We start from the raw sequence: 16,904 nt of genomic DNA, 5'->3' as shown, positions 1-16,904 counted from the left end.
GTGAAGAGGACTCACTGTCGGGGGTGCAGTCTGTGAAGAGCGGCACCAAAAGAGGCACATTATCGATGTTCTTCAGATGAGGACGAACCTGGTGGATGCCACGAGGTAGCTTTGCCTGAGAAAGAGCAGAGACAGAAAAGACAAAGACAACATGTTTAAACTAAATTCCACTCATTTAAGTTCTTATAATTTAAATTATGACAGTGCATACAAATAATCCACTTAAAGCAATACATCCTCTGCTGTTGTTTCATAAAGCAAAGGACAGAAAGATCAGTAAAAGACAGATAGAGTTACGTCCTCTGTTGTAGAGAGAACTGAGCAGTAGCTTCATTGGTTTTTAATAAAAAGTATTGTCACCCTGTTGCAGTCCTCCAGAAAGCTGGGCACGTCGCTGTCTGTGGGCTGGAAACTGGCCAGGTCAGCTTCCTCCTCTGGCAGCAGAGGACCCTCCGCTTCGTCCCGGGAATCTGCATCACATATGAGGAGAGCTGTCTAAACGTTTGAGATATTCTTTTAGATTTAGAACTAGCTTTCACAGGGTTCACTTGGTGAGGCTGGATTTAAAAAAGGACAATGTATTTGACACCCACCTCAGTTCAAGGAAAACACTTAAAAGGTTTATTAAAAGGTGCTCAATACGGAATCTCAGAGGATGTCCATTGCCTAACGTGGCTGAGCCGGAGGCTAGAAGCTAACGGCGCTAACAGTGCAAACACTGGCCTAAACCTAAGCCAGATGTTCATAACCCTAACAACACTGATTGGACATCCACACAAAAGGTGCCGAATCTTGCCTTCAACCTCAGTTTGTACAAGCGGGTTTGGTACCTTGGTTCAGGTCTTCGCGCAGGGAGCCATGACCGGGGCTGGACGGAGCTCCGTCACAGGGACTCTCTCCGTTTGGAGTCAAAGAGATGTGACAGTTCCAGCCTGTCTCTAAACCCATCTTCTCTGCAAACACCTGCACAGACACAAAAGTAGCCACAGAAGTCAGGAACTCACTTTTTATCTGATTTGCAGTATATAGTGTATTTTTTGTACATTTTCTTCATATACACATTTTTCCTTTATTTATCTTCAAGGATGTTACTGATCATTTTTAAACTATTACACACAATTTAAGTTTCTCACTTAAAACCCTTTTTCCAAACCTTAATATATTGTTTTTTAGGTTGGGATACTACGACACATAGTTCTACGTGAGGACATAGTGCTCGTATCCATTTTACACAGGCGGCAAACTCCGGTTCTGACGAGTGAAGCCAAAACTTACATTCTCTCTACTGACCAGCAGAGAGAAGTCTGACTCGAAATGACTCTACTTCTCTCTTAATTTATTACCTCAGTAAACATTGTAAACATGAGTTTATGGTCTCAATCTCTAGTTTCAAGTCTTCTTCAATACAGCATGACGTTCATTTAGTAAATGATGGTCCATTTAGAGTCAAATAGACCATAAAGCAGGGTATGCTTTAGGGCGGGGCTACTGTGATTGACAGGTCGCTGCCGCTACCAGAGCCGTATATGACGTCACTACGTCACTCCTCCACATTCCAAATATGGTAACTTCAGTTCATTGGTTGCAAAAAACATGCCGACGGCAAAATCGCCAAACTCAAGGCCTCAAAGCAGCAGTCCACAAACCAATGGGTGACGTCACGATGACTACGCCCACTTCTTCTATACAGTCTACTGCTAACAGTTATTGTAGTTTTTTTGTGGCAATAACTGGTAATAATAACAACAAAAATAAGAAGGTGCCCTTGCTGTGTCACAAACTGTGGACTGGTAACAACTGCATGCTGGGTTATACAAATGTATTGGATGGTGGAAGAACCATCACGCTGTCAGCAGACATGTCCCGAGGAAAGAGTGTCATACCCATCACACCATCAGTCTGGCCAAACTAACCAACTAGGTACTGTCGAATGTTCATATGAGCTCATGTGTGTTCACCTTGCTGCGGAGCTCATCCTCCATGGAGAAGTAAACAAACCGGATACAAGCGGTGACTAGGGCATCGATGAGCCTGACCGTGTCATGCCTCGCCTGGAACTGGGACGATACCATGCCCATGAAGATCTGCCCACTGAGGGCCTGGACGCAGTCCTCTCGCTCCACGCCCTCACCTATACCCTCTGAAGACATGAAGGGAAAGGATAAGGGAAGAAAAAAAAAAGATATGAGATAAGTTGTATTATTAATCTAAACTATACGTCCCTCTGTCAATTACTCGTACCGTCCGAGCTCCAGCTGTTCCTGCAGGAGTTGTGTTTGATCGGGGTGGTGGAGGGCAGCTCCACCCCGGAGAAGAGGTAGGGACCAGGGGCCAGCTCCACGCACTTCCCATTCAGTTGGCCGGACAAAGAGACTTGCATTGGTTTGTAGGCAAACGCCGAGCAGTAACCGGACAGACAGGCACGCTGGTAGAAGTCCAGAACCTTCTTTCTGTTACGGGAGAAGGGACAGAAAGTAAAAAAACGAGAGAAAGACCGGAAAGACTGCTAGAAATATGGATGCTATGGCCTCGTAATTCATAAGGTGAATTCTGTGATTCTTTATGTTTGACTGAAGGTTTACAGCACAGTGAAAATGATCAGTGTGAGAAGCACAGCACCTGTCTGAGCCTGAGAGGGGATAGATATCAGTTCCATCCCAGAAGTCGGTGCACGCCTCCAGAATGAGCTCGGCTGAGCCATGCGACAGCATCTGGACGTGATCTGCAGACAGAAAAAGGTCAGAGGTCATGACAGAGTAACTTAACATAAGCAATAAAATGGAAAAATGATTCTCTTTTTAACTCAAGAAAAAACATAATGAACACAAAAAAAGTTCATTTAAAAAAGCAGAAAAAAAAGTTAAGTTCATTCAAAATTGTAAAATAAAACAAAGCATACTGGTGGGACAATGACAATGGCAATGTGAGTGTGTGTGGACTCACTGGAGGAAGAGTCTCGCGCAAACAGGGAGATAAGATGGGAGATGGGAGGCTGACGTTTGGTGAAGTAATGAAGGTGGCGGGAAGTGAACTCCTTGGTCTTCTCTCCTGATGGCAGCTGGTACAGAGCCAAGTGGTTCTCCTGTTTAAACAGCTCCCGAGCACCAGGAGTGAACCCTGACACACACACACACACACACACACAAACACACACACACACGAAAAAAAATTGTTGTATAATAGATTTCAACAAGTAATGTAATCTAGTACCGAAAACTAATTTCACTTCACACAAACAACATAAAGTTCATTGGATAGTATTGATGTACATCCATTTCGGTCGGACCTCAAAGACCCAGCGAAATGGACGATGGAGAAGTGGGCGGGGAGCTCCTGCGCTGGCGTGGCATGGAGGGAGGTCGGGCTCCAGTCATCTGCATGTACTGCAGTGACACAGAGCTGGTTGAAAATGTGCAAACTTTCATTTTAATTTCTCCCTCATCCTCCAAAAGAGGTGAGGGAGGTGTGTGTGTACGTGGATCTATAGCTAAACTCTAAGTCCGCCCTCTTTTGAGCTGTCCAATCAAATGCAAAAGCCTGAACTTTAATCCCTCTCACAACTGTACACTGCTCAAATATTCCATTTCACTATGAATTCGTCAAAGTGCCGAAGCTTAAAACGCTCTGACTCGTGTTTCAAGAATATTGTCCATCAGTAATCCCACCAAACAATACAATCAGTGTGCTACGAGTTGACGGGTTATAAATGGAAGGAAAGTCCTTTCATTCATTACCTTCATGACCAGAGAAGGAAATGTCTGCTCCCAAGAAATTTTTACAAAAAAATAATTGTTTTGCCAAGTGAAATACTCCCATTCCAGTTGATCAATGTAACACAGCAACAACCTGTAGCCTTACTCTATCCTTAAAACCATGATCATAGAAGCAGGGCAGGACTTTCTCCTCGGATGAAACTTAATCCATAATTCATACTGCGTGGGATGACATCAGATATTCCCTCTGAAGAAAACTTCAAGGCTGAAATCGCAGTGCCAGACCATCCGAGTAAGATCTGCCCGATTGCGGAGTTCTCATATGACCTTACAAAGTAGGGGGAAAACCAGGCATCCTCCATCATTCCACGCTCACCTATGAGCCTGGAGAGCTCGCAGAGTCCCCAGGGGACGTAGACGGGCAGCACGGTGCCGTGGCTCTCCTGCAGGGCCAGGTTGGACAGGTGGTCGGAGAAGCGGCAGAGCTGCTGGGTGACGCTGGCGTTGCAGAGGTTCAGCATGATGTTGAGGCCCAGCGGCTTGAGGGACGGCAGGTGGCACTGCCAGGAGAGGTCGTCGAACTGGATGCTGGCTGGGTTCTGCTGGTCCTGCGACAGGCTCAGCATCTCCAGGTGGTAGTCGCACACAAAGTCGTCCGCCTCCGCCTCCGGGCAGCCCATCCCAAAGTCCTGGAGACACACGGGGCGAACAACACAGCATGAGTCGTTAAATCAAGTTAAGGCGTTCCCCCTTCTTTCAGAACTATTCAATACAGTTGTTGTTTTTTTTACCTGGGCCTGGTCATCCTCGCCTCCCTCGGTGTCGTGGCTGAAGCTCACGTTGGACCCCGAGTGGTGTTTGGTACGAGTCTGCGCAGGCTGGCCAGAGCGCCGCAGCCGGGACGTGTCGGTGGAGCGGGCCGTGTCGTGTGACGTCTCGCTGGGCTCGGGGCCCTCCCCCAGCTGGGCGGAGGACTCTGCTGGCAGACAGAGCAGAGCCTCGGCCTCCTGGGCCTGTACAGCGGCGACACAACTAATCAGGGATGGATACGATACTGTGCATAATCAGCTGGGGAACTCCTGAATCTCCAGGTCAGTTTTTACGAAATAAAAATAACAACTCAAGCACAGTATCGCTTTCTCTCCTTAGGTTGCTAGCGAGGCTAAAAAAAAAAACACCTGAGAAAACAAAAACACACACACACACCTCATCCCTGTCATCATCTGCCTCCATTCGGCAGTAGGAGCTGACAGACAGGTCGTCTCTGAGATCGTCCTGGCTGTTGTGAGGCGGCTCCACTCGTCCACTGAAGAACAGCACGGTCTCTGGACTGGGGTTAGGCCACGACAGGATGCCCTGTTTGTCCACACAACACAGCACCTACATACACACACACACACACACACACACAAAAGATTCACAACACACGTAAAATAGTTCCAAAGTGCGTGGATGTAGACGCATTATTTGTTTGTCCTTTGTCGTCGAGCAGCTACATTGTTGGAAATACAACAGAACCCACTTTTAATGGAAACTAGCCGCAGTAGAAACATGTTGGGTTTGCATTAGCAGTAAACAGTGAGGCAGATATCAATGAGGGAAAATTACAAACGGTAAAGCTGGGATCCTCGTGCATTTGGAAACATTTTGAATGCAGCGCCAGACTGGCAGACTCCACTTACAAGGTTACATATTTTATAGAGAGGTAATTGCATAATGTGAACTGTGATAATTGTATTTATGGTTGACATATGAACATTTAAAGTTTGATTTCATTATAACGAACTATTGTTTTGTGCTAAACCGATCCACAGATGTGTAGAATTATTTCTTCTTCTCCATTTTTCAAATTCCATGAGCACCTCTATTGTACCGGGTGGTCAGACATCTCAAGAGACAGACCTGGAGAAATAAATCCCAAACTAAATGCAAAGCTAGGTAGTAAGTTAGTGAAAAAATATGTTTCATGTCATGCAGGAGAATTAACCCTTTAAGCTTAACAACTGTATAGCTCTGAACAGGGACCAACAGAATTTGGAACAACATCCTTTTGTGACTATAGTTGGTACAAGCTTATGATGCTTAATGTACTGTGTACACAATCAATGTGGACCTGGCGTTAAGGTTACATGAAATAATCCCAAGTAAACATTTTCAATCAGATATTTCCCCCAAATCTCGCCCATAATACTCACAGTGACAGATCCCAGAGTGTGTAAAAGGCTGGAAGTATAACAGAGTGTCTGAGACTCTCCCTTCAGGACGCCAACCAGGTGTCTCCACACACAACGCAGCAACTCCTGCACGCACACACGTAAACATTAAGTTAGAAAACTGCTTTCTACAACATAGCTCAGGAAATGGAAATCGAACAGTCATAAATATAGTGATTCAGTTTTTTAAATCAACAATTAAAAACAATTGCAAAAACAAGCAAATTGAGTAAACAGCTGAGCCTAAAAGCCCCACAGCAGCTGTAAAACAAAGAAGCCTGAGTGAGCTCTGTGATCGGGCTGTAAAGAAAGAAAGAGGAGAAAGATGCTACACTACAACGCTAGAGGCAAAGGCGAGGAGGGGAAGCCTAGTGCAAGATGCAGCACTGTGAGCAGATCCATGCAGATTTAGATTCTTTTGGGTGGAATCCAAGAGGACTGGTGAGGGACAAACTGAAAACGATCATAACTGGCCCTTCCTTGCCTCCTCTCTTTAGCAGACTTCCTCTAAAATGAACTATCTGCCTCTCTGGCCAAGGGCTGGTAACGAAGGAAACATGTACATAGGGATGTAACACAAAGCCACTATCTGTATCCAACAGTTCCTGTTCGTACTGTAAACATGGATGTACAGACAACAATCATGAGTACTTTGGGACTGAAACATGTTTGAATCTGATGGCGTTGAGAGTAGATTTGATTTATTCTGAATGGACACAGTGTGGAGCTCTTTTCCTATCTTTATTCAAGAACGTGATCTTTCAATTTGAGAGCGCGACTTATCGATTTCACCGTCGCTTGTTTTAATGCTTTCCATCAAAATTCTGTCCTCGCACTCAAACAGCCCCGGCTTGTGCTTAGATTTGCTCTGCTTCTGCTCAAACTGAAGCAAGGGAAGTATAATAAAGCCTCTGTAAAGCCAACGCACACGCAACGAGGCAGGGATCATTTCATTGGTCAACACTAAACCAGGCATTCTATTAGTTAAGAGAGTTTGTCAGGTTATTGCACAAAAATCCACAGAAATCTGAGAGCAGACGTTTCACAACTGCACAGGAGCAGTCTGGTTTTGAGGAGAAGCTGGAGCAACAATATATCTGAGAACAAACGTACAGTCTGAACAGAGGCAGAGCAAATGTATTGGGGCTGTTTGAGTGCGATGACAGGGTTTAAGGGAAAGCATCCCAAAATCTGAACCTGTAATCAACAAGTCGCGCTCTCATATTGAAAGACCACGCTCTTGAACGAAGAAAGCTCCATAGCACTGGCTATACACCGCTGTCCCTTAAAAGGAGACATTGTTGCTGATTCTGAGATTACTGCAGAAACAGTAGTACCTCTGTTAAGTGTGAATAAACTGTTCATATCCCAAACATATTCAGTTACATCCCTAATATACATACATAAGGCCAAAAATATTTTTTAACCGGCTGAAATCATCCATGTTAAATCACACAGCAGCAAATTCCTCAATCATTGAACTTTGTGAGAGCACGTTGGATGTGATTGGCTCCGCCCAGTCAGTGTGTCCAGCGGGGACAGTTTAAGATAGGTCGGGATCAAAACGTCACAATATCTTAAAGAAGGCCGACAGCCAGTGCGGTGAGTGACTATTACGAATTGATCTGCCAAACACAGCTTTCATCAGCATTTGATGCTGTGACCAAGTCAAAAATATTTTCAGGATAATTCCAAAGGAGATAAGGAAGGAACACAAACCCTAAAGAATTACCAGCATAGAGCCATATTGGGGCTGATTTCCAGTCATGCAGTGCAGGCAGACAAGCAGAGGTGGAAGTCCCTCTCCGGACCATCTCTTCTCTATATCTTACACTTGATATGTATTCATTTGGGGGCAATGCCAAAGCCAGAGACAAAACACTAATAGTTTCAGAAAGACAGATCGGTGGTAATCTGCTGATTCGTTTGTTTTCCATCGAGCACTAAGCCAGGCAACAATGGAGGACAGGGATTGGGTTTTGGTCAGGAACTGTGTGAGGTTTTGGGAATTGAAGTTGTATTCATGGAGGTGAGAAAATGATTGTAAAAGAGAAAGGATCGACTGTTGAGATGAGACATCGTGGTGGACATTCGTCCGATAAATCAAAAACAAACATAAATCAAAGGGACACTGCACCTTTGGTTTGTGGTTTACGCAGGATAAGGAATGGATTGTCCATATAGGATTCTGTTCCTGGTTACTTATTTAACTAGTCAAAACAAACAAAAGAATAAAAGGAACTCTGCTGGTCCTGTACCTGCCTACTCCTGTATATAACCACAGGTGCCCACAATGTTACCCAATTCATAAACTAACCCAAAAACTAAGTATACTTAAATTACTATCAGAAGAAAAAGGTATCTTACTATCTCCCCAAAATCTAACCTAAATAAGCAAATATCTAGAATAACTAAACAATACTATTGATGAATAAAATAACTAAATACTAAAATCAAACAAATAGCGCCTGCAAACATGTCAAAGATGACTGGAGGCATGGGCGTAAACCTGCATCCAGAGGTGCTCGGTCAAGTCGTGTTCACTGATAATCGACAGATTTTAGAGCAACCAAAAACCAACGAGTCGAAGGAGAGAAAACATGTCGTGCGAGATGAATGAAAAAAAGGTAGTGAACACATGGAGAGTTAGAGAGGTGGTCTGATCAGAAGATGCCCATGAAGACGTCCATGGGGAAGATTTAAAGATGTAATGGAGATGGAGGTTGAGGGTGGTAGGAGGAGGGTAGCGAGAGCTGTATACAGGGGGGGGGTTCCAGAGAGGGAGTTGCAAAGGGCGAGGACAGCAAGCGAGTGAAGACAGGCGGGTTCAGGTGGAGTTGGGAGCCAAGCGAGTGGAGGGAGGGGAGAGCGAGACAGCGAGAGGTTATACCTGGGAGGAAACCACTTCGGTGTAGCTGCTGAGAGTATCCTCAGAGAACTTAGCAAGCTGGGGCGAGAGAAGAGTCTAGTTAAAACACAGAGGGAGGCCTTCGCTGTGTCTCCTCTCTGTGTGTATGTGTGTGTGTGTGTGTCTCCTCTGTGTGTGTGTGTGTGTGTGTGTGTGTCTGTGTGGTTAGACTGATGTGGGTTTCAAGATCACTATAACTATTTCTGAATGGAAGGTGCCAGTAGCTAACATGGACAAACAATGTACACTCAATAAATATTTGGACTAAGATATTTTTGTTCTTTCGTCTCAAGCCTTAAGGATTTGAATGAAAGGGAAATTATCACAAAAACACAGTAAAAACTGGGCGGTACTTGGCCACCGACACTGGTGATTGGACATATTTAACTAAACTAGATTCCTCGTATTTAAAGGGGACACTCCAAACTTTACTCATCTTGAGGAGTGTTACTCAAAACGTGAAAACAGCTGTCCTCTAAGGATCTGGAAGAGCTTCGTTAAGTCAGAGATTTGGGGTTTTGGGTTGAAATGCTTTGAATAAGGGTCAGAGACATCAAGAGGATCGTAGTATGTTCCTTAGTGATGCTCTATAAGGCCTGTGTTGCACACTGCATCAATATTTGCTGGTTTTGGGGGCTTTGGGGGCTGTCAGGTCTGCTCCTCAAGACTTCTAGGTAGATTTGTTTATCAGTATAGGATCATTGGACCTCATGCAGGAAGTGACATAAGAACATGTTTACCCTTATTTTTCTTTGTATCCATGATTTGTTCTTATTCTGTGAGTACCCTTTGAATTATGGGATTCAACATTTTCTTCTTTATGTTCTTCTCTCAGTGTGTTGATTTGGAATGAGCAATGAGTCAGAGCGACTGATTAAGACCGACTGTTACATTTACATATGTAATGTTTAATGTGCTATTCATTATCACGCTGTTTCATAGCATACCGGAAGAGTAGGGCTGCATAAGTTAAGTACAATTTGATTTGTATTTAGCTTCTTGCAGATGCACCGTGAATAAGGACCAGTCTAATGTTGATGCAAAGTTTTGGACATTAGCAGGAATGTAGCACAACATTGAAGTGAAAGCAGTGCTCTGCTCTGTTCATGTGTGTGTGTGTGTGTGTGTGTGTGTGTGTGTGTGTGTGTGTGTGTGTGTGTGTGTGTGTGTGTGTGTGTAGATATTAGTTAGAACACACATCCTCCATGTTAGAAACTAAAGCGGCCTTTTCTGTCAGTGCACATCACACATTTGTAACTTTGGTTGTTTGTGTGTGTGTGTGTGTGTGTGTGTGTGTGTGTGTGTGTGTGTGTGTGTGTGTGTGTGTGTGTGTGTGTGTGTGTGTGTGTGTGTGTGTGTGTGTGTGTTTGTGTGTGTGTGTCCCTCACCAGACCAGCTGGCGATGCGCGGCTGAACTCAGCGAGCACCCTGGCCTCTCCGAAGGCATTCAGCAGCACCCACATGACAGGGAAGAGCAAGGGCAGGATGGGCAGAACACCCATCAACTGAAAATACATTTCACACACTTACTCGTCTGTCCAGTCATCGGTTTCAAATATCATAAGATAAAATGGAAAAGTTAGACTTATGAAAGGAACATCAAGATTTCTGTGTGTTTATAATTCAAATATCAGCTGGTTGACTGTGTCCATACACACATTACCAACGTAAACCAAGACAAGTACAGACTCCAGTCTTTGTAAGTCACACTTTCATAGTTTTGAATGATTGTACCTGAAGTTGAAAGAAATTGTAGCAGGGAGGGGTGAGGCTGGGTGCATCACAAAAATAGCGAACAGTGTTCACTACCAGGAATGCCACCTAGAGGGAGAGATCATTAAGATGAGGACATTACACCTGGTTTTAAGTAGAGAAGAAGGGATTCCAAATACATTGCAGCATCAATTAAGAAACTCTTATCTTCATTGCTCACCAGAACGACGGGACAGACTAACTTGGTGATAACCAACTGCACTGTGAACCTCTCATTATCCAGCACGGTGATCGGTCGAGCCAACGCCAACTCCAAACTGTTCCTGTTAGTAGAAAAGAAGACATTATTTTTATTAAAGTTAAACACACTACTTGGTTTTCTGTCATCCTCATAAGGAGCCGACAACATAGGAGTTGCTTTCTAGTGCCTTAACTCTAGTAAAAGAACTAGAGACTCACTTTCAACCAGAAGATACATTGTTTTCTTTTTATGGAATCATGTAGCATCCTGTATTTGCATTTCATATATATATGAAATATATTGAAATATTATGGAGATTGTGTTATCTTTGTACACTCTATGTGCAAACCACAAGCCAAACAAACTTTAATGTTGTGCGGCAGCCATTGTATTTAGGAGACATTGGCGACTGTAAAAGACGGCATTTAATAAGGGGAGCATAGCATTTTTTTATTCTTTATTTTTAAATCACTTGCCTCTTATAAATAACGTAATGAATAAAAGCCACACTAACCATTTCTGGGGCGCGACCTGCGCCGCTTCCCTACCTGACTATGTCCAGTACTGGAGTGCGGACCACTCTGAAGAGACGGTGTTGCTGAGGGCTCTGTGGGCCTCTCTTCTCATCGGCCCGTGGGGAAGGAGGAGGGGAGAACGGGGGGAATAAATCTCCTGGCTCCAACACAATGTGCTCATCATCCTGAGGAGACATGAACAGATTACGCTGGTCACAAGATCTATTCTTTGTGGGCCATTCTGTACCAACGGATCAAATGAATCCTACATAATGGACAGGGACTTCTTTGTGTTTATAGGTAATTACACATCTAAGCTGCAAGTGAGAAGTAGAGTCATTTTCTCATAGACTTCTATACAACCAGAGGAGTCGCCCCCTGGTGGTCAGAGAGAATGCATTGAATTAACTTTTTAGAACCGGAGGTTGCCGCCTGACTTAAAGTAAGGTTCTTCTTCAGATGAGTTCAGTGCATTTTCATTTGGCCTTTCTGCCATCTGTTGTTTAACAAAACTGAAGCCAAACAATCTCATGTGTAACTATGTACCTCTTCGGGCAGTATGAATGCATTTACGTGCTAGCAGGACCCAGAATAGCATGTTTTTTCTGCCCTCCAGTCTGTAAGAAGCTGTGACGTCAGCTGTAGGACCTCAGCACAGCATCGTGACTGGTGTGTGTTAGTGTGCTAGTGTTGGACCAATAAGAAAACATGGCTTTCTGTACCAGTTCTGGTATTTGGGAACTTAAAATTCAAAAAGAACATCGAGAGTAAATAACTGATACCTTTGAATTTCTTATTTCCCCAGGAGATATATTTATATTTCATAAGAGTTCAGCTCGGTCTAACTAAAAGGCTGACCTTAATGCCTCTGAGGGAGACAAATGCCTCCTGGCCGGGTCTCAGAGCGATGACGTCTCCTTCCACCAGCAGACTGACGGGAAGGTTAACCAACTGGGAGTCCCGGTAGGTCCAGTGAAGGGACCACGATGTGGACGAGGGTGTGTACAGATCCGGGTACAGAGATGGAGACCAGCGCGCTTCACCCACGCACCCCGACAGGTAGTCTGGAGTGACAGGCATAAACACTGAGTAAGTAGTTAGAGAGAGGAATTCATTCACTCATTTATAAACCCCTGGACATTTAAAGCGCGTATGTGTTCCAACAAGATTTATGTTCAAAACTTTCTGCACATTAAAAACATATCCCACATATGTGTTCTCTAACGAAAAAAAAAAAATATTACAAGAATAAAGTCATAATTTAATGAGAATGAAGTCATAGCATAATATAAATTCAAATAATTTGATTGCATCACAGAGGACACGTCTTCTTTCTAAGTGAAAAACAAAACAAACATTCTAAGTAAGATAATCATAAAAGGTCCCCAAAGAATAAAAACTAAATAGCAACATTGTTATTCATTCTTGAATAATAAGGCTCCATTTTTCACTTCTCTACATGATATTGAGCTATACGGCAGTCCCTCGTGAGGATATTCACGATCATCCTGATAATGGAAAATCACCACGATCAACTTATGTTTTCTATTGCGATCCACGATAAAATCCTACATCGTCCCATCCCTAATCATGATTATATCCGCTTATTTTGGGTACACACACACACACACACACACACACGCACACACGCACACACGCACGCACGCACACGCACGCACACGCACACACGCACGCTGGAGGATTTGCCCTATTCCACAGCACTGAGGACCGATGCCGAATTGAACAAGTTGACGGACAAACAACAGGCCGACAAACACACTGTACACAAATTACATCGTGGATGTCGCCACAAATGAGTTAAACAGGGATCATCTTGTGCCGGAAACACAAACGCCATGATTCAAGTCAACAAGCCCGACTCACCGCTGAGCTGTGCGATGATGCCGTTGAGGCGGCGGACCATCTCGCTCCTCTTCAGCCGCTCCTGACGTCCGACCAGCAGCAGGTTCAGCACAAAGAGAAGAAGGAGGGCTGCAGCGTTCACCAGCTCGATACCAGAGCTGTGGAGGAGCAGATTAAACGCGACCAATTACAAAGAAATTCAAGAACTCAACTCTTCAGCAGACTTAGACACACATTTCTAAATTATCTGAAAAATGTATCTCATATAACAATAAAACAACGTGAACAGATAATCCCTTTCACTCAGCAAATATATCCACATTAAAACCAAATATTGGCGTTTGAATTGGTCGGTCAGTTCTGATGAGTTAGTAAATGTATTTCATGAAATGGTATTAGATAGAGAGGAGAACAATCCAGGCTAGTTGGCTTGGCACACAGCAAGAATGACAGCTGGGCTTTCTGTAGCGTGATCGCACTTGTCTTTTTCACTGCGACTGTTGTGATCGAACGCGCCAGATCCAAACTCGGCTGAGTCTGTGTATGCGTGTCCTCACTTCAATGTGATCTGCCTGAAAGTGCCGGATAGTGATCGGATACATTTTGTGGTCAAAGAGCAGCTGTGAAAAGGTGGACACATATTACTTCATGTAAATCCTTCACAATAAAAGTCACCCGTTATTTTTGCAGCTTACTCTTCCTCCCTGCAGTATTAGTAAACTTTGTTAATATTAAAAAAAGCCGTAAACAAAGCTCTATTTTGGTGTCAAACATTTTCTTCTAAATTATTCACAATAAAAGTCATTTTTATATAAAAGCTTTTATTTTGAAGCAGTAAAATCAGGAGATGTCGGGTTTTCATCAGGATTCAAACAGCAGTCTGGTTCTCCTCCTCTCTTCCCTTCGCTCTGCTCTGGAAAGAAACTCCAGAGTGGGAGGAAGATGATGGAGACTACGTTTGATAGCCCACCTCGGGATGCGGTCTGGCTGATCGGACCTCAGATCGAACAGACTTAGACAGTTAATGCGTCCTGGCCCGATTCGGATGACACAAGTGGCATTGAAAAGACAAAAGTGTATCCGCGGCGACAGATGTTCCAGAACAGGACGGTTCAGCTGAAAGAGGACCACCTACCTGCCCCTTGGCTGGCTGCCGTGGCAACAGAGGAGTCCCAGCACCACCAGCAGAGTGAGGGCAGCTCCCGGCCAATGGAGACAGGAGTGACGGTTGCCATGGTAAAGGAAGCTATTCACGCACTGTTCCTATGAAAACATCAGCAAAACAATACGCAGTGGGTTATGTAAGGCACTAAACACGTGACGGCTATATTTAAAGGATGATCGAGGAACAGTGTTGCCATAGTGGATTAAATCGAGGCCGTGTGGAAAACCTTGTGTTTTCACACTCATGAGGTCAAAACATCCTCACGTGATGTCATGATGATGAAACTAACTTTGCCGATTTGGGTTTAGATTTATTCATCAGATTATTTTTAGATCCGGGTAATGGTTTAAGTTCAGGGAGTGACTGTACTTAACGATGTGCATGTAGAAGCGTGCATGTGCACCTGTGCAGAGGCTCGCCTGCGCTCAGGCCTTTGGTGCTGCTCCAGCAGGCCGCTGAGCTGGTCCCGCAGCTTCGCCAGAGCCTGGCTAGTGGACAGGCCCAGAGTCACAGCTTCCTCCTCCTGCAGCGACACAGAGGACAGCCCTTCAGTATCAAAACTCACCCCTCCAGAAAACAAGAGGCATGAAAAATTTGCCAAAATACAATAAACCGGATTTGAAGACTTGGGCCCAATGCCAAAGCCCCCTTAAGGTCTTGAACCCTGAACCCTCAGGGACTTATCTGACATCCCCTGTTAAATGGTTGAGTGTGAGAGACTGTAAGGGCTTGAAATGGTGTGAATAGGAATGAGACAGCGCTTTGCTGCAACATATCAGTTATGTTGACAACGTCATATTATGTTATGTACAATCGTGGGTATTTTAGATTTTTTACTGCCGGATTTGAACGTCTTCCACGCTCTTTGCTCACGAGATGAGTTATTTGTCAAATAATGCATTTACTCGTTTTTGACAAAACAGCTTGAATAACAAAATGAAAAGAAATGGTGGATGAATAAACCAGCTGTGTATTATAAGCTCTGATTGCAGTTTTTATGTTCCATCTTTCATCCCTAATGTTTATGTGTAAATGTAATATTCCAGGCTCCATGTGCCGTCCTCTTTATTTTACTTCTCCATGCTTCTACTGGTAACTGATTAACGTCACATTGCTATGAATTGTGGGTAATTCCCTCAGGCAAGGCCAGCAGTAAAGCAGACTTATGGGAAGCGTACATAAAGGGCTCACAATGTTTGTGAGAGAGTCCTCAGACACTCGACCATGAGACAGAGGGACAGCCCTAAACCTGGACTTTGGGGGAGCGAGCGTCAAAGTCTGAGTGTAGAGATTGGGATTGAGCCTTGATATCAGATTATGTCTTTGAATAAATAAATTATGATAATTCCCCCGAAATTTTCACAGCATTACTCTATGACCTGGGACACTGGCACAAGCCATTCTTGCATAACGGGCTGCCCCATTATGGCAAAAATCTAAAATATGATTATGTCGGTCAATGTTGAGATAATTTAACATGATCACTCACTTTCGTACAATTTAAATGCATCAATCTGGTTCACTTTGACAGCAACAGTAAGAGGCTATAGCTATGAGGCACTTTGTGCTCTTGTAAACTAATCACAAACCCATTAGTTGTATAGATATGAATGGTGATGACAGATAAAAAAACACACCCACAAGGTGTGGAAAACAAGATGGGGTCTGGGTCTGGGGGTGCTGGTTCATCCCTGACCCACCGAACAGGGCAAAAGTGCACCACCATCATTGCGAAGTGGAACGCAGCACAATAATCTTGATTATCTTGTTTTCATAATCGTTGGAAGGCAAAAATCTGAATTGAATAAAATTGGATTAGTCATAGAGAGCTGTGTCTGTATCCAGGGTTTCTGCAGGGTTCACCAAGGTTTGTACTGTTCAGAAACTAATAAAGGCTTTAGGGCGGATCTTTTTACTATTTTGGATTTGGTTTGGTCTGAAGCCTTTTTCCAAGTTTTCTCTGAGTGGAGGCCCACAGTCTCAGATTTGGAAAACTCTTAACTAGTGGACTAGTGGTGGAGGGACCACCAACCCGGGACCAGACGAGGTAGAGCTCCACTCTGCTGGAGCAGCCTCAGGCCACATCTGGACTACGGTGTCTTGCGGTGGTCCGACTTGCTGCTGCAGTCCGCTCACCCGGGACTGGATCCCAATATGTGCGACTGACTGTTGCCCCCCCTGCTCACACCTCGCTGGACTGACAGACTCCCAGTGTCACATAACGAGGTTCATCAAAGCCCGTCCTGACAGTTTTAATGCTTCATTTTCCGTTGAACATAAGAAAGTACATATAATAAGTAGCCACCTAGCGTAAAATCAAATGACACCCATAGTTGCTTTCCCCCCGTCCCCCCCAATTTCTTCCGTCACCGGCATCCACTGGCATTTCATTTTAGCGCTGCCTGCAGCACATTGTTTCGCACAGCCCCTCCTTACCCTGCTCTGTTTATTTCTGAGATTTCAACACAGATTTGTTGTACAGGGAGAGGAGAAAAGGGGATGAGACACCTGTACACGTCACTAGTGAGTTTAATGCGTCTTTTCTGACATTTCAGAGACACTAGACGCGTACC

The 16,904-nt window shown here is 44.2% G+C and overlaps 1 protein-coding gene across 3 annotated transcripts in view; it reads right to left on the bottom strand.

Annotated features, from left to right (window-relative positions):
- The window catches only part of tmem94 (transmembrane protein 94), a 31,076-nt gene that overhangs the window by 8,821 nt on the left and 5,351 nt on the right, over positions 1-16,904 (bottom strand). For 2 of the 3 annotated variants that reach the window (XM_079182770.1, XM_079182769.1), the window contains exons 3-22: positions 14,735-14,854; positions 14,302-14,429; positions 13,188-13,324; positions 12,162-12,367; positions 11,337-11,488; positions 10,768-10,870; positions 10,569-10,655; positions 10,223-10,339; positions 8,817-8,873; positions 5,909-6,013; positions 4,920-5,093; positions 4,505-4,726; positions 4,090-4,402; positions 2,944-3,117; positions 2,620-2,722; positions 2,242-2,450; positions 1,959-2,140; positions 831-963; positions 361-470; positions 16-115 (exon numbers count right to left, since the gene is read on the bottom strand). In XM_079182770.1, the coding sequence (XP_079038896.1) occupies positions 16-115; positions 361-470; positions 831-963; positions 1,959-2,140; positions 2,242-2,450; positions 2,620-2,722; positions 2,944-3,117; positions 4,090-4,402; positions 4,505-4,726; positions 4,920-5,093; positions 5,909-6,013; positions 8,817-8,873; positions 10,223-10,339; positions 10,569-10,655; positions 10,768-10,870; positions 11,337-11,488; positions 12,162-12,367; positions 13,188-13,324; positions 14,302-14,429; positions 14,735-14,854 (2,932 nt within the window). The remainder of the gene's footprint in view (positions 1-15; positions 116-360; positions 471-830; positions 964-1,958; positions 2,141-2,241; positions 2,451-2,619; positions 2,723-2,943; positions 3,118-4,089; positions 4,403-4,504; positions 4,727-4,919; positions 5,094-5,908; positions 6,014-8,816; positions 8,874-10,222; positions 10,340-10,568; positions 10,656-10,767; positions 10,871-11,336; positions 11,489-12,161; positions 12,368-13,187; positions 13,325-14,301; positions 14,430-14,734; positions 14,855-16,904) is intronic. The other variant, XM_079182771.1, reaches the window with a different exon arrangement.

This window comes from Pholis gunnellus, assembly GCF_910591455.1.
Source record: "Pholis gunnellus genome assembly, chromosome: 21".
Taxonomy (NCBI): Eukaryota; Metazoa; Chordata; class Actinopteri; order Perciformes; family Pholidae; genus Pholis; species Pholis gunnellus.
This window is presented reverse-complemented; position numbering and strand designations above follow the sequence as displayed.